The sequence below is a fragment of the Hyla sarda genome, chromosome 1, assembly GCF_029499605.1.
Source record: "Hyla sarda isolate aHylSar1 chromosome 1, aHylSar1.hap1, whole genome shotgun sequence".
NCBI lineage: Eukaryota > Metazoa > Chordata > Amphibia > Anura > Hylidae > Hyla > Hyla sarda.
Window position 1 is genome coordinate 279,579,108 of NC_079189.1, and position 24,200 is coordinate 279,603,307.

The window sequence follows — 24,200 nt, forward strand, 5'->3', positions numbered from 1 at the left end:
TTCGACCTCAATTAGGGTCGTGGATTAGCTAATCGTATATGCACGATGTATCTCACTCTGATTTGTGTATTATGATATGTGTATTATGATTATGACTGTTTTGGTGGTCTCTCATTCCTTGTTTTATACATCATACATTGAGGACCTTGTTGTTGTTCTTGTTATATGAAAATTTATAAATAAAGTTTAAAAAAAAAAAAAAAAAATTGTCATATTCTATCCCCTATAACTTTTTTATTTTTCCACATATGGGGCAGTATGAGGGCTCATTTTTTTGCACCATGATCTGAAGTTTTTAGTGGTATTCATATGACTTATTGATTTGTATTCATATGACTTATTGATCGCTTTTTATAACTTTTTTCATGATATAAAAAGTGACCAAAAATATACTATTTTGTACTTTGGAATTTTTTTTTCGCGTACGCCATTGACTGTGCGGTTTAATTAACAATATATTTTTATATTGTTTCCACACGCGGTGATACCTCATATGTTTATTTTTATTTACACAGTTTTTTTTTTAAATGGTAAAAGGGGGATGATTCAAACTTTTATTAGGGAAGGTGTTAAATGATCTTTATTCACTTTTTTTTTGCAATGTTATAGCTCCCATAGGGACCTATAACACTGCACACACTGATCTTGTACATTGATCAATGGTTTCTCATAGGAAACCATTGATCAATGATTCTGCTGCTCGACTGCTCTTGCCTGGATCTCAGGCACTTCGCAGTCATTCGGCGATTGGACACCAGGATGTTAGGTAAGGGACCCTCCTGCTGTGTCACAGCTGTTTGGAATGCTGTGATTTCGCCGCTGACATCCCAAACAGCCCCCTGAGCTAACCGGCAATGATTCACTTTCACTTTGGACACGGCATTCAACTTTGAATGCCGCATCTAAAGGGTTAATAGCGCACTGCACCGCGATCAGTGCCGCGCGCTATTAGCCACAGGTCCCGGCCTTTGTTAGAGGCTGGGCCCGACCCGCTATGATGCTGGGCCACGCCGTGGCCCGCGTTATAGAACGGGAGAGGACTCATGACGTACCGGGACATCATGGGTCCTGTAGGGGTTAAAAATAGGGGTCTGTCTATCACATTACTTAATTCCTTTAGAACACGGGGTGAATGCCATCTGGACCTGGCGATTTGTCTATACTTCTTCCTGGGTTAGACCAACTGTACTCCAGAATCTTAATGCATTATACTCCTTATGCATTCTGGAGGGGAACCCAATGGTGGTGTGTGCACAGTGTACTAACTCTGCAGTTATTGAGTGTGAAGTGTGGACTGTGACTTATTCCCGGAAGACTAATGATTGATTGATGTAATTTGAAGTAATCTGTAATATCACTGAGAATAAGGCTGAGACATTTGCATTTAAGGTGCTGGAGAGATGTTCAATAGTGCAGCTTGAAGAGTCTGCAGGATTGTCTTAGATAAAGAGCAAGATGTAGTTGAAATAAAAACTATCCTAGGAAACTTTAGCAGTTAAAAAATGAAGAAAATTTTTGTTAGGAACAGCTTGGCTTTCCTCCAAGGCAGTAGTAAAATGATGAAGGAAGACTGCTGATCCAACTAATCCCAATTATTTAAAAGGGACTGTCCAGATAATCCGAAACGTCAATCAGGACGCCAGATAATTTGGCACGCCGGGTGGAAAATCACATCTTGCAACTGTCCGACATCTCTGACGCTGGTCCAATTGAAGCCTATGGAGCCGGGAACAGCCACATCTAGTTTGCAGCATCCTGCTTTTGACATCTATCTATAGATAAATAACATAATTTTAGAGATTGACCACCAACTGTTGCATGTCTACAACTCTCAGCATGCTCTGAAATTTGAGGTCAGTGATTGGCTGTAGCAGTCCATGCATAGTGTACAGTGCAGTGGTGGCATGGAACAAGGAGTGGGAGTACTAGTAGGATAGAAAAAGGATTTAAAAAAATAAACATTTAAACAAAGTTTTTAGACCCTTCCACTTTTTCACATTTTGTTTTGCTTCTAAAATAATATAAAAATTCTAGTTTTCCCTAATCATTTTACACTCAATAATGAATGACAAAGAAAAAACAGATGTTAGAAATCTTATTGAATAGGAAAAACTAAAATATTGCATTGATATAAGTATTCAGACCCATTACTCAGTACTTAGTTGAAGCATCTTTGGCAGTGATTACAACCTCCAGTCTTCTTCACTATACCACAAGGTTTGCTCACCTGATTTGGGGGATTTTCTGCCATTCTTATCTGTACATCGTCTCAGGCTCCGTCAGGATGGATGGGGACCGTTGGTGGACAGCCATTTTCAGGTCTCTCCAGAGATGTTTCATTGGGTTTAAATGGCCACTATCATTTGGAAAAACTTTTGGCATGTCCTAGCAACATGTCAAAACTTTGGATCGGTGGGGGTCTAAGTATTAAGACCTCCACTGATCAGAAGAATGAGCCAGGAGAAGTTCATGCTCAGCATGTTCTCTCGCGGCTCAATGTCATGTGATCGAGACAAGCTTGCAATGTGAGTCTATGAGCCATCTTGATCACTTGACACAGCGGCTGGGAGCAAAACCCTGCCAATTAAAAATTTTGACATGTCGCTAAGACATGACAAAAGTTTTTCCAAATGACAGGTACTCTTTGAGTCAGGACAACTGAAAGGCATTCACAGAGTTGTCCCTAAGCCACTGGCTGTGTGTTAGGGTCTTGTTGGAAGGGCAAACTTCAGCCCAGTCTGAAATCCTGAGCACTCTGGCCAGTCTCCCTGTCTCAGCCACTAAAAAACACTCCCACAGCATGAGGGAGACCCGTCTTATATAATAGGCATGTGATCGGCTGTATAGAAGTAAAAGTATGCAGGAGTGCTCAATATGTAGCTTGCTCAAGATCTTTTTTAATTTTATGTCAGAAAACCAGCTTAAAAGCTTTATAAATTCCATTTAAATGTTTTGGAAAGTACAGTCATGGCTGTAATTGTTGGCACCCCTGAAATTTTTCAAGAAAAGGAAAGCAGTAACTCCAAAACTGGGCTGGACAAAATTATTGGCACCCTTTCAAAATTGTGGAAAAATAAGATTGTTTCAAGCATGTGATGCTCCTTTAAACCCACCTGGAGCAAGTAATAGGTGTGAGCAATATAACAATCATACCTGAAAGCAGATAGAAAGGAGAGATGTTCGCTTAGTCTTTGCATTATGTGTCTGTGTGTTAGAGTTTGGTGTAACATTATGTCCAATTTGCTTTTTTTCCCTCCTTTTTTTGGTTTAGTTCCAATACACACAAAGGGAATAAACATGTGTATAGCAAAACATGTGTTACTGCAATCCTTTTCTGTGAGAAATACTTCATTTTCTTGAAAAATTTCATTGGTGCCAACATTAACGGCCATGACTGTATACTATAGTAAACAGTCGACTGTGGTAACTGTGTGAAAATAGATATCTTAACCAAAGAACAATAGTCCAGTCTGCACTACCTCCTGACCTACGGATACACCTCCGTATGCCCTCTTGCTGTTACTGACAAAGGGTGGTGCTCTATCCAGAATTTAGCAGGTAAATACCGTACTTTGGTACAATAGGACACGTACCACCGTTGCAGTTAAAATTCTTTTTATTAAGCCATATACAGTCTGGGATGCAGATGACAGACGGGCATCCTAGACTGTTCATGGCTTAATAAAAAGAACTTTAACTACAACTGTGGAGGATACCATCTTCTAGTCTACCAAAGTACTGTGTTAAAAGAGATTCTACTGTTTATGGACTTACAGTAATATAATATATCTTCAGAAGAATTCTGGAAAAAAGTATAATCAGTTATGCAACATTTGTTTCAGCTTTGCATAAATGCATAACTGAACTTTGTTGCAATCCCATTATTGTTGGTTCAGCCAGCAATATGGCTTCATCCACTATGTGTGAGCATAAATAAAAGATAACTACTGTAACACAGAGATGTTTATAGAAAAAAAAAACTTTACTCCTAATATCACAAGCTTTCAGTTCTTATTTTAGCGGCCACAAATTAATGGGCATTGCAATAGTTTGGGCCAGATTCTATATTTGTTTATGCTAAACGAATTCAGCACCTATTTTGGCAAAACACATATAAGAAAAATGGAGTCCAAGGATGAAGAATTTGTGTATTATGTGCGATTCTTGCCATTGTGTGAGCAGATTTTACATGGAAATACTCATTTAAATCAGGGTCCCCAGTGGAGCAGAATTGTGGAGAGCCAGCCTTGTTCATACTACAGTAATCTCTGACACAGCTTGGTTACATAGTATTATTGTAACCACACACATATTATTAATATAGTCTACATTCTTGTCTCAGACTGCATATAAATGGATGCCATATACAATTCTTCTTTCTGCTTATAAATAGATCTTTGATGACGAGTGGAGGATCTTGGATTAGCTCTGTCAGTTGGTTTCCTTGGTTTATCTAGAGAGATAAAATTTAGAAATAAACTAAAAAATAAAATAAAGTGTCAGCCATATTAATAAATAAATTGATAAAATATAATAAACATGTCATGACTTTAAAGGGGTGTTCCAGGCAAAAACTTTTTTTTATATATCAACTGGCTCCGGAAAGTTAAACAGATTTGTAAATTACTTCTATTAAAAAAAATCTTAATCCTTCCAATAGTTATTAGCTTCTGAAGTTGAGTTGCTGTTTTCTGTCTAACTGCTTTCTGATGACTCACACCCCGGGAGCTGTCCAGCTCCTATGGGGATATTTTCCCATCATGCACAGCTCCCGGGACGTGACATCCTCATTGAGCAGTTAGACAGAAAACTTCAGAAGCTAATAACTATTGGAAGGATTAAGATTTTTTAATAGAAGTAATTTACAAATCTGTTTAACTTTCTGGAGCCAGTTGATATATAAAAAAAAAGTTTTTGCCTGGAATACCCCTTTAAATTCTCTGTTCTATATATGCAAGGGTTATTCACTGAATAGTGAAAAGTTGTGCAAGTTTCTAATATACTGTCATTGCTGAATAAAATATTCTTGCTTACGTCCTGGGGTGGCATGATCAGGATGTTATCTAAATATTAACATTTAATGGCTGCAAGCAGCGGTTTTTACTAAGATCTTTACTTAGCAAAATGTGCCAGTAGAGTACTTTGGTTGCAACTGTGCAAATAAAAAAAGTGGTGTACATGCTACGTTCCAAATGTATTATTTATTTAGAAACATTCAAGGCTTTCATTTTTTTTAAAGAATTTGGAAAAGTCTCAGTGGAGTTGTCACATGCGCAGGGGTGCTGTAGGTGATGGAAATTCCAGGCACTTGCTGTACATTTGCATATATGCAAATGACTCGGCTCAAGAACAGAAGTTCACTACTCTGAAGCTATGTGAAGGTGCTTTTAAAGGGAATCTGTCAGCTGTATATCATGCTCAGAGCTCAATTGTCAGGGAGGCAGTACCAAACCACAGCATGCATGCCCCCTCCCTCCCCTTCCTTGATCATTTGATGATTTACAGGGCTCAGCTTCCAGCACCGAGCCTTCTACATCAAGCAGTCAAGGTAAGAAGGGGTGTGGAAGGAAGGAGGTGTCCATGCTGCATCTCAGCACAGACTCTATGACACTCAAGCTCTGGGCACGATATAGGGCTATCTGGCACTGTCATTTGCTACATAATGTATAAACATCTGAGGGATTTTCAGTGTGTTAAATTGATTAAATAACCTCTAAAAATGAAAATAAATAATTACACATCGCATCAGATAGATATACTTACAACGTGTATAGAGTACTGATATGCTTATATACCTGTATGATGTAACAAGGTAAACAACAACATATACATATCCATTTAAACTCACACTGAAGTTTTTTTATGCTTTGCTCAATGTCTGCACCATGATTTTGTTTACATTTTTAGACTATTACCTTTCCTAGAATCTAGAGTCCGGCCAAATATTAATATTGTTCCAGCCATCATAGCTCCAAGCGTTAATATAATCAGAAGAATGGCCCACCATCGTGTCTATATGAAATACAATAGAACACATACATAAACAACCTGAAACAGACATTATTTTCCCACTGTACATGCATGATCAAAAACCGGCTATGGCAAGGCTAGAATTACACTGTATTTTGAGCCACATTTTGAGCCATAAAAGGGTTAAAAAAAAAAAAAAACAGACCAAAGGGGGGGGGGGGGGGGGGGGAATTGAAAAGAACTGTGTGAAAAAAAGGCTCAGAAAACTCTGTCAACGTAACCTAACTTTATATACAAAGGTTGGCATTTATTATTCCATTTATATACTAAAGGACAGTTTATGGCTTGTGTACGTCATGTTGGAAGATATCAAAATCGTGAACAATGTCTAATAAATTTGAATCTGAACTGACTGTCTATGTGTACAGTGATTGTTTAGGCATGATGTTCAGTAAAGGGCACTTGTCAGATGTATAAACATTTCCAACAATTTCATGTCTGACCTTGATCATAGAGCATTGATAAATTGTATATTGGCTACATTGTGTTGATCTGTGTTTATTTTATATTTTTTTTCAGGCCAGTTGCATACAGTAACTATCGTAAAACTTAAAGTTAGAAAACAAAAAAATTTCTTATTCCAAAATAAAAACACACATTTGTCCTTCTAATATATTAATGACCTCATGTTGGACAGATAATGGATTTTTATGGATTACAGATAGTCGGCACCATAGAATTTACATGGTTTGGTGCTTGGTGGTAGGGACAATGCCCATTCAGAATAGAAAAAGCCACCAGAACATTATGCCTATCTTGTAGGTTTTCTATACTTTTTCTATATCATTACATGTTGTACATATGAATGGTTATTCTTTTTTCATTTTTGAAGGCTGTAATCTAGGTCTAGGATAGGCAAAATCATTGGCCCAGTTATTTTTCTGTTATTCGCATGATGGTTGAATTGTCTGCGTATCTTTACTGTTAGAATTACTGAATAAAAAAAATAAAAATAAACTTTCATTTGCATATTTAAAACAGTGCCATTGTTACTTTTTTATGGAATCTTAGTTCTGGGGAATGTATTTGGTGTACCACCAATAGGTCAGATATTTAATTCCTTATTTAACATCATCCACTGCCCAATCTCCTCTTCAATTAAATAAAAATGATATATTATATGCCCACATCCCACGATGCCGTCCGCAGCCAGTATTTTCGTGTGAAGTCACAAGCACTGATCATACTACTGACCGCACTGGCTGGAGCCAGATAAAGCACAGTGCTGCACAATGTACACACTCCCTGGCACACTACAGGCACCAGTGACCCTTCATCATCCGCAACCAGATCTGCTGATAAACAGACCTAGGAGGCCACAAAACAACTATATACCACACCACCACCTGTCCAGATAGTAAAGTTGGTGATAATGGGGTGAAGAGGGAGGGGACAGGGTTTTATTATAGAAAATAAGTGTTTTGAGGCTGAAATCGGCCGATATCTTTGCCCTTTTGAGGCGCACTGTATGCATCACATGCCCGCTTGTGTATCCAGTGTGCATTTGGTAGGCATGTTTTTTGTGGCAAAACTCTCACAATATGCGCAGATGCTGTTCCACCCAGGATCATATGCAGTTAGCCATGCCATCAAAGAGATAAGTATTGATGCTATGCAACACTATTTACCGCCTTACACTCCATAAGCCGGGCGTGGTGCACTTGACCCAGAGAGTGTATTTATCTTACCAAGCAGGGAAAGCTGGGACGTCATGATGCTAAGGAAGGGAAGGGAGAGGAGGGACACCATGGGTTGCTCATCTTGGGTTACTGACTGTAAAAAGATCTAAATTGATACGATCACGTAGAGCTGTGATGGGGTAACTCTGGCAAACTTTGGCAAACCATGTAGGAACTTGTAGTTTGCTATAAATGGATCGCTTACTAGTTTGAGTTTAATGCAGAATGACACAACATTGCATGCCTTTCAGCTTTCATGACATGCTGAGAGTTGTATTCACTCATATGGGGAATTCTTCATAGAGGATCCAGCATAGGGATGTATTAGGGAAAGACAAATCCTCCCTCTAATACACTTGAATTACCCAGCCGGGCATCCATAAAAAATTGGAAGACTACATCATTTCAGGCTGACTACCCTGCATGCTGCATTTCCTAGAGAGACTTCCAGTGATCATCCTCTGGTACTGACTGACAAGAGCATTTCTAGTATGTCCCTCTATATCTAAAACTTGATATACTATGTTTGTTTACATGCACACACTAACTGTTGTACATTTACTATGTTTATAAGTTTGTGTGTGTGTGTAACACAACTGAAAAATGAATACACACAGCACATTTTCTTTATAAATGTACTCATTATGTAACCATTTATCACATTAAGATGTCTTACCTTCATCCAGGCTGCAGGGTCAAACTCTATTAAATTCAAGAATGACTTTCTAAGTCTAGCAATGGGCCCATCTGCATCAACAAGTCGACACACGTGAAATTTATCACAGTAACCTTGCCTCTGCTCACATGGTGCACCAGCAGGAAGAAATATTGTACTCATATTAAACAGACGTCCCAGCTCCGAAGATTTTGTACTTCTACAGGAATACGCATCACCTGTCAATCCAATCAGTCAACACGTTACTTCATAATATGATAAATAGCAGTATATATATATAGAGAGAGAGAGAGAGAGAAATTAGGTAACATTTAAGAGAATATATTGATAGATTAGGGAAGTGTGAGATGTACTCAATCTGGTGTGGTGACCGAGAACTTCAGTCTGGGTATAATCTCCTGTATACCCTGATTAAGCAGAAAATTCGTAAAGATAAATGGGGGTGACTGGTTCTCAAGGTCTTGAGTGTGATGGAAATGTGTTATATGGTTTTGTCTGTGAATATGTAATGATGATAGTGGTGTTTATGAATAATTCAAGAGGGTGATGATGGGTGTTTGTATAAATTTGAGGGTATGTATATATATATATAATGAAAGAGGGTGATAGGTGTTCCTGTATAAACTGGAGAATCTGTATATAATGATCGGTGTATATGGGAGAGAGGGAAAAGTATGGGGGAGAAAAGTATCTTGATAGGTGTTTGTGAATGATTGGAGAGGGGGATGGTAAGTGTTACTGTATAAATTGGAGAATATGCATGTATATAATGAATATTTGTGATGATAGGTGTTTCTGTATAAACTGCAGGATGTGTGTGTATATATTGATCGGTGTATATGGGAGAGAGAAGTATAGGGGAGAAGGAAATGATTGAAGGAGAAGGGGGATGATGAAAGAGAGATAGAGGATGGTGAAAATAAAAGAAAAGGCTCTTACTTGGATAGATAAAAGCGTAATTTATTTGTAATTTAATAATATAAAACAGGAAAAAACGCTGGGCCCTAGCGCTTATACTTTCCAATGCATATGAAACAGTTAAAATAATTCATAAATGTAATTCATAACAAGGTCAGTAGATGAAAAGCACTGAATAGTTATACAATGTGCAATAGTAGGTAAATGAACCCGGTGCTGCGACCGCAAGGTATAACAGACCAAGTCAATTGCTCTCGGTACGGCGACCGTAGAGATGTGTGAAATAGTCAAGTAGTCCACGGTGCTGCGACCGTATGCCAGAATGAAGAAACAAAGTCACAATGTAGCGGTACTGCGACCGTATGCCAGAAAGAAGAAAGACTACTGAGGACGGACCTAGAGGGTCCGAAACGCGTCTAGTCTTAAGGCAGTAGACACCATTGCAAGCACTATCATCACCAGCTGAACCACAGGATCATCACAGCGCGCCAGGATTCTATTACGCGCCCAACACGCTCACCGCCACGAGGAGAAGCCGAGCACCAGTGACCGCAGACAGCCACAAACAAGCGGCTTCGTTTCCAGAGTGAGGACCGACATCACAAAGTCCATAGGAGTGACCGGGTGAGAGGTACATAGTACCACAAGATATTTCTTCCCCCTTTCCACTACCCAGCCTTGCAACTGCTGGAGCTTCCTCCTTTTGGCCCACTGCCAATCCATGGCTCCCTCACTCTGTTAGAGACAGCACGCACCCTCGCAACATTGACACACTGTGTCCATTGAATTGTACTACCAACTACAGTCGCAGCACCACTACATTGTGACTTTGTTTCTTCTTTCTGGCATACGGTCGCAGTACCGCTACATTGTGACTTTGTTTCTTCTTTCTGGCATACGGTCGCAGCACCGTGGACTACTTGACTATTTCACACATCTCTACGGTCGCCGTACCGAGAGCAATTGACTTGGTCTGTTATACCTTGCGGTCGCAGCACCGGGTTCATTTACCTACTATTGCACATTGTATAACTATTCAGTGCTTTTCATCTACTGACCTTGTTATGAATTACATTTATGAATTATTTTAACTGTTTCATATGCATTGGAAAGTATAAGCGCTAGGGCCCAGCGTTTTTTCCTGTTTTATATTATTAAATTACAAATAAATTACGCTTTTATCTATCCAAGTAAGAGCCTTTTCTTTTATTTTCACCATCCTCTATCTCTCTTTCATCATCCCCCTTCTCCTTCAATCATTTCCTTCTCCCCTATACTTCTCTCTCCCATATACACCGATCAATATATACACACACATCCTGCAGTTTATACAGAAACACCTATCATCACAAATATTCATTATATACATGCATATTCTCCAATTTATACAGTAACACTTACCATCCCCCTCTCCAATCATTCACAAACACCTATCAAGATACTTTTCTCCCCCATACTTTTCCCTCTCTCCCATATACACCGATCATTATATACAGATTCTCCAGTTTATACAGGAACACCTATCACCCTCTTTCATTATATATATATATACATACCCTCAAATTTATACAAACACCCATCATCACCCTCTTGAATTATTCATAAACACCACTATCATCATTACATATTCACAGACAAAACCATATAACACATTTCCATCACACTCAAGACCTTGAGAACCAGTCACCCCCATTTATATTTAAGAGAATATGTGATCAGAAAATAATCTATTGTTTAGAGTAAATTCTAATGTTGAACAGATTTGTTAAGAATGTTTTGGGATGTATTTTTGATTTTCCATTTTTATATTTTAAAATAATTCTGAAATCTTGCAGTTTTTATTCTGGCCACTAAGCCCAAAACTAAGCTGAGGCTTCCTGTTCTGTGCAGATAATTTCCAAGCAATGTCCTCTTTAATGCAAGTTTACAGATTACACAGGATTACAGGAAAAGACACAATTTACATTATCTGAAGCTCACAATTTAGCCCCCCTCCTCCTTCCTGTAGAATGACATCGCCACAGGTCACAGAGCATGCATAGAAAATACTTCCATGCTAGTGAAAAGGGTCTGGTACAGCCTATTGTAATGATGCCATTAGGCTTGTTGTGAAGCATATCTCTAAATTCTGTTAGAAGTAGCTCATAGCTCAGGCATGATGGCATAATAATTTACAAATAAAAAACCATTATGATCAGAAAATTAAAACAGATTCGGAAAAAAAACATGTTTCATTATCTATTGCTAATTTCTAAAAAAAAAAAATGGAAGAAGCATATGTAAAAAAAAGCAATGTGGTGTCTCAGCAGTGAGGTTCTGGGTTTAAATTCAGACAATATGGAGTCAGCCAATATGGAGTTTCTATGTTCTTCCTATTTTTTTAAACAACCAGGGCGTCCAACAGTCAGTCCGACAAACAATGGCTTGCAGGCTGCTGGAGATCTCCAGCAGTAACCACACTAAGGCCTTGATCACTCTTGAGCTCCAGCTTAAAGCCCTGTGCTACCTGTCAAACAGTGGGGCTTCAGCTGCCTGCCCCTGGCTTGCCACTTGCACAAACAATTAGAGTGGCCCCCACACACACACATTTCTGATTAAGTGGCCCACTGCAGAAAAAACTTGGACATCCCTGCCACACACCAAAATCACAGAGATTCAGATTGGGAGGCCCAAAGGGGACATGGTCCCATGTATTAATCTCTGTACAGTTTCCCCTTATCTCTTGTACAGACTTTGGACTCCTGATGGCCTGACAGAAGTCCAAAATCAGGAAATGCAGTCGGGAGTGCTGAGAGGTGGGTGTGTGTGCAGCCTTAGCCAATCATAGCTCATGTCACACTGAACTGCTCTGGGCTTTGTGTAACAGAGTGAGGGAGAAAGTTCTCCCTTGTATGGCTTTAGATAATGTCACGTCAGCTTGGGATCGCCCCTTCCCAGTCTGTGAATCTGACTGAGCAGAAAATACAGAGCAATATCAAGGTAGAAAACGAAAAAATAAAGACAGGGGGTGGTTAATCATGATGGGTCAGTGAGTTGGGAGGATTATAAAATTTAAGACCATCATAAGAGGTATTCTTTAAAAAAAATATACATCAAAATAATGGATACAGGCTGTAAACTTCCTATGAACCTCTATACTTGCTGGCTCTCCAAGGAGTGCAGCATTCAAATGAGCAGTTCTCCCGCTTCTATTCAACAATCAATGGGGTCTTAATATTCAGACCCCTACCAATCAAAAAAAAATTATGTGACAAGTCACTTTCTTATTCTTTTATATGCTGAAATACAAGATGTAATACAATTTAGATGTAAATATGTAACTTTTGGAAATAGTGTAATAAATAGATTGTTTAATTTACATACATTCATCTCCTGCACCTTCTTCTTCAGTGATAGGCTGAGCCCACTTTCATGTAAGAAGTCGGCCAGAGCTCCTTACATGATAGTGGGCTCAGCCTATCACAGGCCGGGGCGGGACACCGCTGAGGCCGGTGATACGCCGATGGCTCTGCAGCGTCCCCGTCCCCAGGTAGTGAGGTCAGCACTCCCGGACCGCGAGACCTGTACCGGACCAACGGGGGCTCGTAGGAAGGTATGTATAAGTTTATTTTGTTTATTTTTGAGGCACGGGCATATATAAAAGTGTTCCACTACAGTTGTCCTTTAAATAAAAAAGAATGTGTGTAAATGTAATGATGATATATGTAAGTGATCATAATATTAGAATAACTAAGCAAGGGACTTTTCACATGGAACTGCTAGGTATTGAACATGCACTTAACTTCTCTATTTCTGTAACTATTATGCAATGTACCTTTGTATATAAAAGCATAAATCTTTATTAGCCTTTTACCAAGTGTCCCTGTTGTTAAAAATAAATAAATAAATTAAAACCCTTTGATCAGTCTGGATCTCAATGCGGACCAGGAGAAAGAATGGGAAAAAGCGCATGGTAGCGCACTTCACTCCCCAGCTTTCAGTGATCTCATTCCTGTGACACCATTATAAGATCATGGAGATGTCCAGATAAGCTTGACAGACATTGCTGCAAGCCGGGGGAGTGAATCATGCTACCGCGTTTTCTCCCCACTCGTATTCCCTGATCGGTAAGGGGCTTGGCAAACCCATTTCAAATGTGTTTTTTTTTACAAAACACTGGTAAACTTTAAGAACCCATAAGTATTTCTGTAGAGAATAGGTTGTGGCTTGGTCATGTTACCTGTTGACTGCTAAAGTGAATACCTGTGAGGAAATTGTCTGGAGTTGGGGGTTACCGCTCAAATTCGATAAGTGGTGTCAGCATTAGTGTTCCTGGGTGTGTGGATAATTTAGAACAGGCATAGGCAACCTTTGGCATTGCAGATGTTTTGGACTACATCTGCAGCATTTTGGGAGATGTAGTCCAAAACATCTGCAGTGCCAAAGGTTGCCTATTCCTGGTTTAGAGTATGGGTTATGCTCAAGTTACAGCCTGAGTGAGGGGAGTAGTAGTAGTGTTTACCCTTTATCATTGGGAGAGGTGAACATTTTGAGACTCAAAGGTCTAAAAAAATTTAAAATGACAACCTTTTCTTAGTAAGGTAAAATACAGGTCTCATTTGTATACTATTACAATAATGTTTACTGTTTTCATTAATAAAGAGAACACTCAATTTTGCACATATTACACATTTAAGCAATGAAAATGTATCTATTTTTTATTATGATGGCCCCTGCAATAAATTTTTTCCTACCTGGTCGTTGACAGCACAGCTGGCACTTTTTATACAAGGACTGGGTATCACAATCACATTGCTCTAAACCATATTTTGCACAAATTGATTGGCGACACATCTGCAAATAACAAAAAATGGTTTATTTTTTCATGATGTCTAATATTTATATATTATTATATTGATGTCTAAATTACCTTTTCTCCAACAATGTGAGGAATGCCCACAGATCCTCTTTTCAGGCCTTGGAATAGTTAAATCATGTACCAATTCTTATACTGCCCATACACATAGTTAAAAGGAGTCTGTCAGCTCATTGTGACCTACTAAACTACAGCCACCATTGTACAGATCATATGAAATGTGAAGAAAACCCTTATTAATGTTACAGTACACGGTGAACGGATGCCTTCTCAGAATCCACTTTATTCCATGGGTAAAGGTGTCCAGGGGGCAGAGACAAGCAGCTCAAGTGCCATGCTTCCCCACCCCTCACTCTCCTGCTTGAGTGACAGTCAGGGCTTGGCTTCTAAGGTTGCTGAACCTTTGGAGCCCAAAATTCAATTATTTATCTTGCATTGGGATTATATGGTTTTATTTACATTTTTATTTCCCTGAAAGTTTATGTTAATGACTCAAAAGCTAACACGTTGCTGCATATTCCATGCACAAGCTCAATAATAAAAAGTTTCATAATATTTGGGCCCATAACAGATCCTTGTGGTACCTGGTTAGTATACTCAGCCTAGGTTAAAGGAGTACTCCGCCCCTAGGCATCCAAAAGGATAGGGGATAAGATGTCTGATTGCGGGGCTTCCGCCACTGGGAACCCCACAATCTCTTCTACAGCACCCCGTTATCTTGTGCATGGAGGGAGCTTCGTGATGTCACATTCCACCCCCTTAATTCAAGTCTATGGGAGGGGGCGTGGCGGTGGTCATGCCCTCTCCAATAGATTTGCATTGAGGGGCGTGACAATCCTCCGGCCCCTGCATCGCCAATCATCAGGCACGGAGCAAAGCTTGTTCCATGCACCAGATGGCAGGGGGTGCTGCAGGAGAGAACGATTAGGTTCCCAGCGGAGGGAGCTGACATCAGACATCTTATGCCTTATACTTTGGATAGGGATAAGATGTCTAGGGGCGGAGTACCCCTTTCAGTACATTTTGTTTATCCTCAGTCATGATGTGACTTACTTAAGATAAGAATAATACTTACTCCATTAAGACATATTCTTGTTCCTGCATTGCACAAGGTGTAGTTGCTTTTTGGAGTAGATGTTGGACATATTGAAGTTTTTCCTGTGCAGAAACTTTTATATGTACATTCAGCTTCATCGCGACAAAGTTCTTCTTTCGGCTTATATGAGCAAGAGTTATTACAGCACAGTCCTTGACTGGGGCTAAAAAAGATTATGATAAGCTTAATATAAAAAGTCTATTCACACAATAATATGTGATATATACAGATTGTTCTATGTTTGTTTTATTTTTATTTAATTTTGTTTACTGAAGTGGAAAAAAAACTATTGAAAATACAAAATAAGCCCCCTACAAACAAGAGGCAGAGTCTGACATATAAAATACATCATGTATAAGCTTTGCAGACAACCTATTAGGAGGGGAGCAATAGGAAGGTATTTATTTTTATCATTGAAGGAAATTCAATAGAGTTATTCTAGAGATTCAGATCTGAGGTAGTCGCTTGCGATGGAACGCATGGGGTTCCTGTGGCCCCGTTCCTGCTCCACCATCTGGATCGCTGGCTCCCGTTTGGTTTGCTGTGCTTGCATTATGGGATGTTCATGCTTAATTTTTACTCCTGGCTAGACTATGTCCAAATTGATATTGTTTTTCATAATGACTGTCCATTTTATAGCCTTGAATACGGTGATCCCCTGACCTACGATGGCCCTGACATACGATAATTTCAACAAACGATGGCCTCTCAGAGGCCATCGCATGTTGAAGGCAGCATAAACATACGATGCTTTTGTATGTCGGGGCCATCGCATAAACGGCTATCCGGCAGCTCAGACTGCTTCAGTTGCTGCCGGATAGCCGTTTAATGTGCCTTGTGTGGTCCGGTGAGTGTCACTCACCTGTTTCTGATGTTCCGGACCGTCCTCTTCAGGCTCCGCTGCATGGTCGTCGCTCTCCTTCATCGTCATAAGGTCGACATGCACGCTGTCCTGTCATCCAATAGGAGTGGCGTGCGTAGCGACGTGATGAAGGCGATGGAGAGCGACGATCCAGGGCAGCGGTGATGGTCTGGAGCAGCGGGAACACCCCGGGGACATGATGGCGGTGATGGAGACTGACGATCCAGGGCAGCTGTGATGGTCCGGAGCGGCGGGGACAAGTGAGTATAACTTTCTGGTAAATGAAGAAAAGTAGTCCAGCAGTCCCTTAAAACGTAGATCCTTTATTTCACTTTTCTTTAAAAGTACAGAGCACACACCATCCACCTTCACCTGGTCAGCAAACAACTCCTATGGACGCGTTTCGAACGCATGCGCGTTCTTGATCACCACACCACCTGTGTGTTCCTCACCTCCTAAATACCAAGTTCAAGAGGGAGGAGCACCAGCTTCAAGAAGACTTGTGTAAAACACCATTTGTGTACTTTAAAACTTCTTACAAAAACAGGTAACTACTAAAACTTACTATTGCATGAAAAAATGAATGAAACAGAGGAAAAACTGTGTTGTCAAATTCTGCTCGGTGTGTTTTCTAAATCAACCAGTTAAGGTTATACGTGTTCTACACCGACAGCAGAATTGACAGCAAACGCACTGTGTGTACTAGTTCTGAAAAATCCCTATGATTTCATTCACGATAGTTTACTTGATAAAATGTTTTTTAATAATGCAACATTAATTCCTTCCGTATATTCAGACCGTGCGGTACTCTGGTGCACAGAGTGTACTGCCAGAAGGCCTCACGGTTGAACAATTTTCTTTGTATGTCACCACCTCTTATGGGTTTTTTCACCTTCTCAATGCCATATGCTATGAAATTGTTTGTATTTCCATTATGTGCCTGTGCAAAATGTGTGGATGCACCCGATTTATTTCTATTACTTTCCATTTTGACCGCGTCGTATAGGTGCTCGCGGATCCTGATTTTTAAGGGACGTGAAGTGCATCCTACATATTTTATATTGCAGGCAGTGCATTCAATTGCATACACGACATTTGTCGTATTGCAATTGATGTACTGTTTGATGTCATATCTGTGGTTATCTGTACTGTCAGCAAAATCTTTGCAAACCCTGGCAACATTGCATAGTTTGCACCGATTTGCTCCACACTTGAAGAAACCTTTGTTACTTAACCATGTATTCACACACTGCGTTTCTGAGATGACTAGGCTCGGGGATAGACTATCCTTTAGATTGCTAGCTTTTTTTGGCACTACAGCCACTCCTTGTGCCAAAAGACCTGCCAAGATCTCATCTTCCTTTAAAAGGTGCAGGTTTTTGTAGATTAAACCACGAATGTTTTTGAAATATGGATTGTGTGTGATTGCAAGTACCGGTTTTTGTGTTGTATTATTGTACATTGTTTTCTTTTTATTTGTCACAAGATTTTCTCGATTTTTGTTTTGGACAATTTTCATGGCTCTATTAAATTGTGTGTGGCTGTAGCCTCTTTTCATAAGCCTGTCCTTTAATTGTTTTGCCTCTTCCTGGAATGTGGAATGTGAAGTGCAATTACGTTTTAACCTGGTAAGTTCTCCGACTGGAATGGCTCTTATGGTTTGTATGGGATGGTTACTATTGGCCCGTAAAATGGTGTTTCCTGATGTAGGTTTGCGATATGTAGAGCTTTGTATTGTCTGTCCTGGTATACCTGTGAGCTGTAAATCCAAAAAATTAACTGTGACTAAATCAACATGTTGTGTGAACCTCAAATTGAACTGGTTGTCATTTAAGTATTCCATGTACAGTGGTATGGAAGACATATCTCCTCTCCAAATAAGGAGAAGGTCATCTATGAATCTTCCATACCACTGTACATGGGTGGCAAAGGGATTATGGCTTGAGAAGATAGTGGTCTCTTAACAATAAGACATGGTGAGGTTAGCCAATGAGGGGGAATGTCTAGCCCCCATTGACACCCCACTGCACTGAATGTAAAATTGGTTGTCGAAATTGAAAAACTTTTTCAATTTCGACAACCAATTTTACATTCAGTGCAGTGGGGTGTCAATGGGGGCTAGACATTCCCCCTCATTGGCTAACCTCACCATGTCTTATTGGGAAGAGACCACTATCTTCTCAAGCCATAATCCCTTTGCCACCCATGTACAGTGGTATGGAAGATTCATAGATGACCTTCTCCTTATTTGGAGAGGAGATATGTCTTCCATACCACTGTACATGGAATACTTAAATGACAACCAGTTCAATTTGAGGTTCACACAACATGTTGATTTAGTCGCAGTTAATTTTTTGGATTTACAGCTCACAGGTATACCAGGACAGACAATACAAAGCTCTACATATCGCAAACCTACATCAGGAAACACCATTTTACGGGCCAATAGTAACCATCCCATACAAACCATAAGAGCCATTCCAGTCGGAGAACTTACCAGGTTAAAACGTAATTGCACTTCACATTCCACATTCCAGGAAGAGGCAAAACAATTAAAGGACAGGCTTATGAAAAGAGGCTACAGCCACACACAATTTAATAGAGCCATGAAAATTGTCCAAAACAAAAATCGAGAAAATCTTGTGACAAATAAAAAGAAAACAATGTACAATAATACAACACAAAAACCGGTACTTGCAATCACACACAATCCATATTTCAAAAACATTCGTGGTTTAATCTACAAAAACCTGCACCTTTTAAAGGAAGATGAGATCTTGGCAGGTCTTTTGGCACAAGGAGTGGCTGTAGTGCCAAAAAAAGCTAGCAATCTAAAGGATAGTCTATCCCCGAGCCTAGTCATCTCAGAAACGCAGTGTGTGAATACATGGTTAAGTAACAAAGGTTTCTTCAAGTGTGGAGCAAATCGGTGCAAACTATGCAATGTTGCCAGGGTTTGCAAAGATTTTGCTGACAGTACAGATAACCACAGATATGACATCAAACAGTACATCAATTGCAATACGACAAATGTCGTGTATGCAATTGAATGCACTGCCTGCAATCTAAAATATGTAGGATGCACTTCACGTCCCTTAAAAATCAGGATCCGCGAGCACCTATACGACGCGGTCAAAATGGAAAGTAATAGAAATAAATCAGGTGCATCCACACATTTTGCACAGGCACATAATGGAAATACAAACAATTTCATAGCATATGGCATTGAGAAGGTGAAAAAACCCATAAGAGGTGGTGACATACAAAGAAAATTGTTCAACCGTGAGGCCTTCTGGCAGTACACTCTGTGCACCAGAGTACCGCACGGTCTGAATATACGGAAGGAATTAATGTTGCATTATTAAAAAACATTTTATCAAGTAAACTATCGTGAATGAAATCATAGGGATTTTTCAGAACTAGTACACACAGTGCGTTTGCTGTCAATTCTGCTGTCGGTGTAGAACACGTATAACCTTAACTGGTTGATTTAGAAAACACACCGAGCAGAATTTGACAACACAGTTTTTCCTCTGTTTCATTCATTTTTTCATGCAATAGTAAGTTTTAGTAGTTACCTGTTTTTGTAAGAAGTTTTAAAGTACACAAATGGTGTTTTACACAAGTCTTCTTGAAGCTGGTGCTCCTCCCTCTTGAACTTGGTATTTAGGAGGTGAGGAACACACAGGTGGTGTGGTGATCAAGAACGCGCATGCGTTCGAAACGCGTCCATAGGAGTTGTTTGCTGACCAGGTGAAGGTGGATGGTGTGTGCTCTGTACTTTTAAAGAAAAGTGAAATAAAGGATCTACGTTTTAAGGGACTGCTGGACTACCTTTCTTCATTTACCTACAAGTTTCAAGCCTGGCCGGGCTCGGGTCCTTGCAGACCGTGGAGGAGGTGAGCTGAGAGAACTTTATTTCTTATTCATTTGTTAAGTATAACTTTCTACAGTATATTATTATTGCACAGATCCCTCAACATACGATGGATTCAAGTAAAGATAGTTCATTTGAAACTAATTACCATCGTATGTTGAGAGAACACTGTATTATAATAAAATTATTATATGTATATATTGTTTTCAATATTAGTATAGTATAGGGCATCAATAATTCTTATTTATTTACTTAATACTTTGTATATTGTGTCATATGCAGCACAGCAATTGGGAGCATTGTGCATGACTGATTATTAGATAGCAGGACAGGGTCACACCTCGGGAGTGGGGGTTCATGGCCCTGCTCCCAGATAGTGTTGTGGCTCTTAAAGGAGTAGTCCAGTGGTGATTCAGTGGAGAGCAACTTATCCCCTATCCTAAGGATAGGGGATAAGTTTGAGATCGCGGGGGGTCCGACCGCTGGGGCCCCCTGCGATCTCCTGTACGGAGCCCCGACAGCCCGCGGGAAGGGGGCGTGTCGACCGGCACGCCCCCTCAATACAACTCTATGGCAGAGCCGAAGCGCTGCCTTCGGCAATCTCCGGCTCTGCCATAGAGATGTATTGAGGGGGCGTGTCGGCCGCCGCCTCGTGCGGGGGTCGACACCCGCTATCTCGGCGGAGAGCCGGGGCCCCGTACAGAGAGATCGCAGGGGGCCCCAGCGGTCGGACCCCCGCGATCTCAAACTTATCCCCTATCCTTAGGATAGGGGATAAGTTTTTCACCACTGGACTACCCCTTTAATGAGCATTTTAAATGTTTTTAATTGTCCAGGTGACCATCATGTATGTTGTTTTTTGATATGTAATAAAATTGTGATATAATTGTCAATTTAGTGGTGTGCACTTTATATTCAGTGTTTGCTTTTCTTGGATGAGGTTGTATATATTTTCACTGAGAATAACACCCCATTTTTTTATATTGTGGTTGAGCCCCCCTATTTCTGAGTATGGAATTACATTCCTATACTGTCATTGAATTACGGTATGTGATCCCCAATCTGATAACCAGTAAACTACATGCTCTAATGTGTAGACAAGATGTCACACATCTTTAAGGGGCGAGTCAGAGTTAGAATGGTACAGGGGGCTTATGGTCCCCTTCTTTTAGGGGCCTGGGATCATCTGCAACCTTTATAGCTACGCTGCCATCTTCAGCTCTGTAGCAAAAAATTTAGTTTTATTGTTTTGGCTTATCTTAACAATGTATAAATGTTTTGTTTGTCTTACATTTCTAAAACCTGTCTAAAGGAGGGGTCTCTGTGCTCCAAAAGCTTGCAACTATCATTTTTCTAGTTACCCAAAAAAAGGAATCACTCTATAATACTTGTATCTTTTTGACACAAAAGTATTTAAAGGGAATTTGTTGGTAATAATACTCCTTCCCACCTGCTGACAGTCTAGGGTTAGGTTTTTTTTTTTTTTTTTTTTTTAAACACCAGAGGAAAAGCCAGAAAAACTGCCACAGCTTTTTCCTGCATTTTGTTTTTTTTTATCTGGTGTTTCATACCTTTCTGTGGAAATTGCATTTTAGGCCCCTTTGGCAGTTTCCCTGCAGGCATTTTTTCAGAATTTGGTTGGGTACCAAAAAAAAAAAAAGAAAAGAAAAGCTACAGGAGGGATGAGAAAAATTGTAGGGAACAAATTTTATCTTTTTTAGAACTAATATTTTTTAAATATTCAAGCAGGGAACCATTTTTGTTAGCAGGCAGGGAATGAAAAATGCACCCGACAATATTAAAAATGGCTAAGGTTAAAAATTATTCTTCTATTTTAAGATTACTTTTGTATTAATAATACATTTAAAGGGGTTATCCAGGAAAAAACTTTTTTTTTATATATCAACTGGCTCCAGAAAGTTAAACAGATTTGTAAATTACTTCTATTAAAAAATCTTAATCCTTTTAGTACTTATGAGCTTCTGAAGTTTAGGTTGTTCTTTTCTGTCTAAGTAATCTCTGATGACACGTGTCTCGGGAACCGCACAGTTTAGAAGAGGTTTGCTATGGGAATTTGATTCTAAACTGGGCGTTTCCCGACAGAGATTACTTAGACAGAAAAGAACAACCTTAACTTCAGAAGCTCATAAGTACTGAAAGGATTAAGATTTTTTAATAGAAGTAATTTACAAATCTGTTTAACTTTCTGGAGCCAGTTGATTTATAAAAAAAAAAAAAAGTTTTTTCCTGGAATACCCCTTTAACCCCTTAAGGACCAGGCCATTTTATACCTTAAGGACCGGAGCGTTTTTTGCAATTCTGACCACTGTCACTTTAAACATTAATAACTCTGGAATGCTTTTAGTTATCATTCTGATTCCGAGATTATTTTTTCGTGACATATTCTACTTTAACTTAGTGGTAAAATTTTATGGTAACTTGCATCCTTTCTTGGTGAAAAATCCCAAAATTTGATGAAAAAAATGAAAATTTTGAATTTTTCTAACTTTGAAGCTCTCTGCTTGTAAGGAAAATGGATATTCAAAATAAAACATTTTTGGGTTCACATATACAATATGTCTACTTTATGTTTGCATCATAAAATTGATGAGTTTTTACTTTTGGAAGACACCAGAGGGCTTCAAAGTTCAGCAGCAATTTGGAAATTTTTCACAAAATTTTCAAACTCGCTATTTTTCATGGACCAGTTCAGGTTTGAAGTGGATTTGAAGGGTCTTCATATTAGAAATACCCCATAAATGACCCCATTATAAAAACTACACCCCCCAAAGTATTCAAAATGACATTCAATAAGTGTATTAACCCTTTAGGTGTTTCACAGGAATAGCAGAAAAGTGAAGGAGACAATTCACAATCTTCATTTTTTACACTCGCATGTTCTTGTAGACCCAATTTTTGAATTTTTGCAAGGGGTAAAAAGGAGAAAAGTTTTACTTGTATTTAAAACCCAATTTCTCTCGAGTAAGCACATACCTCATATGTCTATGTTAATTGTTCGGCGGGCGCAGTAGAGGGCTCAGAAGGGAAGGAGCGTCAAATGGTTTTTGGGGGGCATGCCGCATTTAGGAAGCCCCTATGGTGCCAGGACAGCAAAAAAACACACATGGCATACCATTTTGGAAACTAGACCCCTCAGGGAACGTAACAAGGGGTAAAGTGAACCTTAATACCCCACAGGTGATTCACGACTTTTGCATATGTAAAAAAAAAAAAAAATGTTTTACCTAAAATGCTTGGTTTCCCAAAAATGTTACATTTTTAAAAAGGATAATAGCAGAAAATACCCCCCAAAATTTGAAGCCCAATTTCTCCCGATTCAGAAAACACCCCATATGGGGGTGAAAAGTGCTCTGCTGGCGCACTACAGGTCTCAGAAGAGAAGGAGTCACATTTGGCTTTTTGAAAGCAAATTTTGCTCTGGGGGCATGCCGCATTTAGGAAGCCCCTATGCTGCCAGAACCGCAAAAAAAAAACACATGGCATACCATTTTGGAAACCAGACCCCTCGGGGAACGTAAAAAGGGGTAAAGTGAACCTTAATACCCTACAAGTGTTTCACGACTTTTGCATATGTTAAAAAAAAAAACATTTTTTACCTAAAATGCTTGGTTTCCCAAAATTTTTACATTTTTAAAAAGGGTAATAGCAGAAAATACCCCCCAAAATTTGAAGCCCAATTTCTCCCGATTCAGAAAACACCCCATATGGGGGTGAGAAGTGGTCTGCTGGCGCACTACAGGTCTCAGAAGAGAAGGAGTCACATTTGGCTTTTTGAAAGCAAATTTTGCTCTGGGGGCATGCCGCATTTAGGAAGCCCCTATGGTGCCAGGACAGCAAAAAAAAAACACATGGCATACCATTTTGGAAACTAGACCCCTCGGGGAACGTAACAAGGGGTAATGTGAACCTTAATACCCCACAGGTGATTCACAACTTTTGCATATGTAAAAAAAAAAAAAAAAATTTTTTACCTAAAATGTTGGTTTCCCAAAAATTTTTGATTTTTAAAAAGGGTAATAGCAGAAAATACCCCCCATAATTTGTAACACAATTTCTCCCGAGTACGGCGATACCCCATATGTGACCCTCAACTGTTGCCTTGAAATACGACAGGGCTCCAAAGTGAGAGCGCCATGCGCATTTGAGGCCTAAATTAGGGATTGCATAGGGGTGGACATAGGGGTAT

At 39.6% G+C, this 24,200-nt stretch overlaps 1 protein-coding gene across 1 annotated transcript in view; it reads right to left on the bottom strand.

Moving 5' to 3' along the window:
- Positions 1-3,998: 3,998 nt before the first annotated feature.
- Positions 3,999-24,200, bottom strand: part of LOC130368838 (disintegrin and metalloproteinase domain-containing protein 10-like) — a 76,171-nt gene continuing 55,969 nt past the window's right edge. The window contains exons 12-16 of the mRNA XM_056573139.1: positions 15,234-15,417; positions 14,037-14,136; positions 8,386-8,603; positions 5,916-6,012; positions 3,999-4,453 (exon numbers count right to left, since the gene is read on the bottom strand). Of these exons, the coding sequence (XP_056429114.1) occupies positions 4,326-4,453; positions 5,916-6,012; positions 8,386-8,603; positions 14,037-14,136; positions 15,234-15,417 (727 nt within the window). The 3' untranslated portion in view covers positions 3,999-4,325. The remainder of the gene's footprint in view (positions 4,454-5,915; positions 6,013-8,385; positions 8,604-14,036; positions 14,137-15,233; positions 15,418-24,200) is intronic.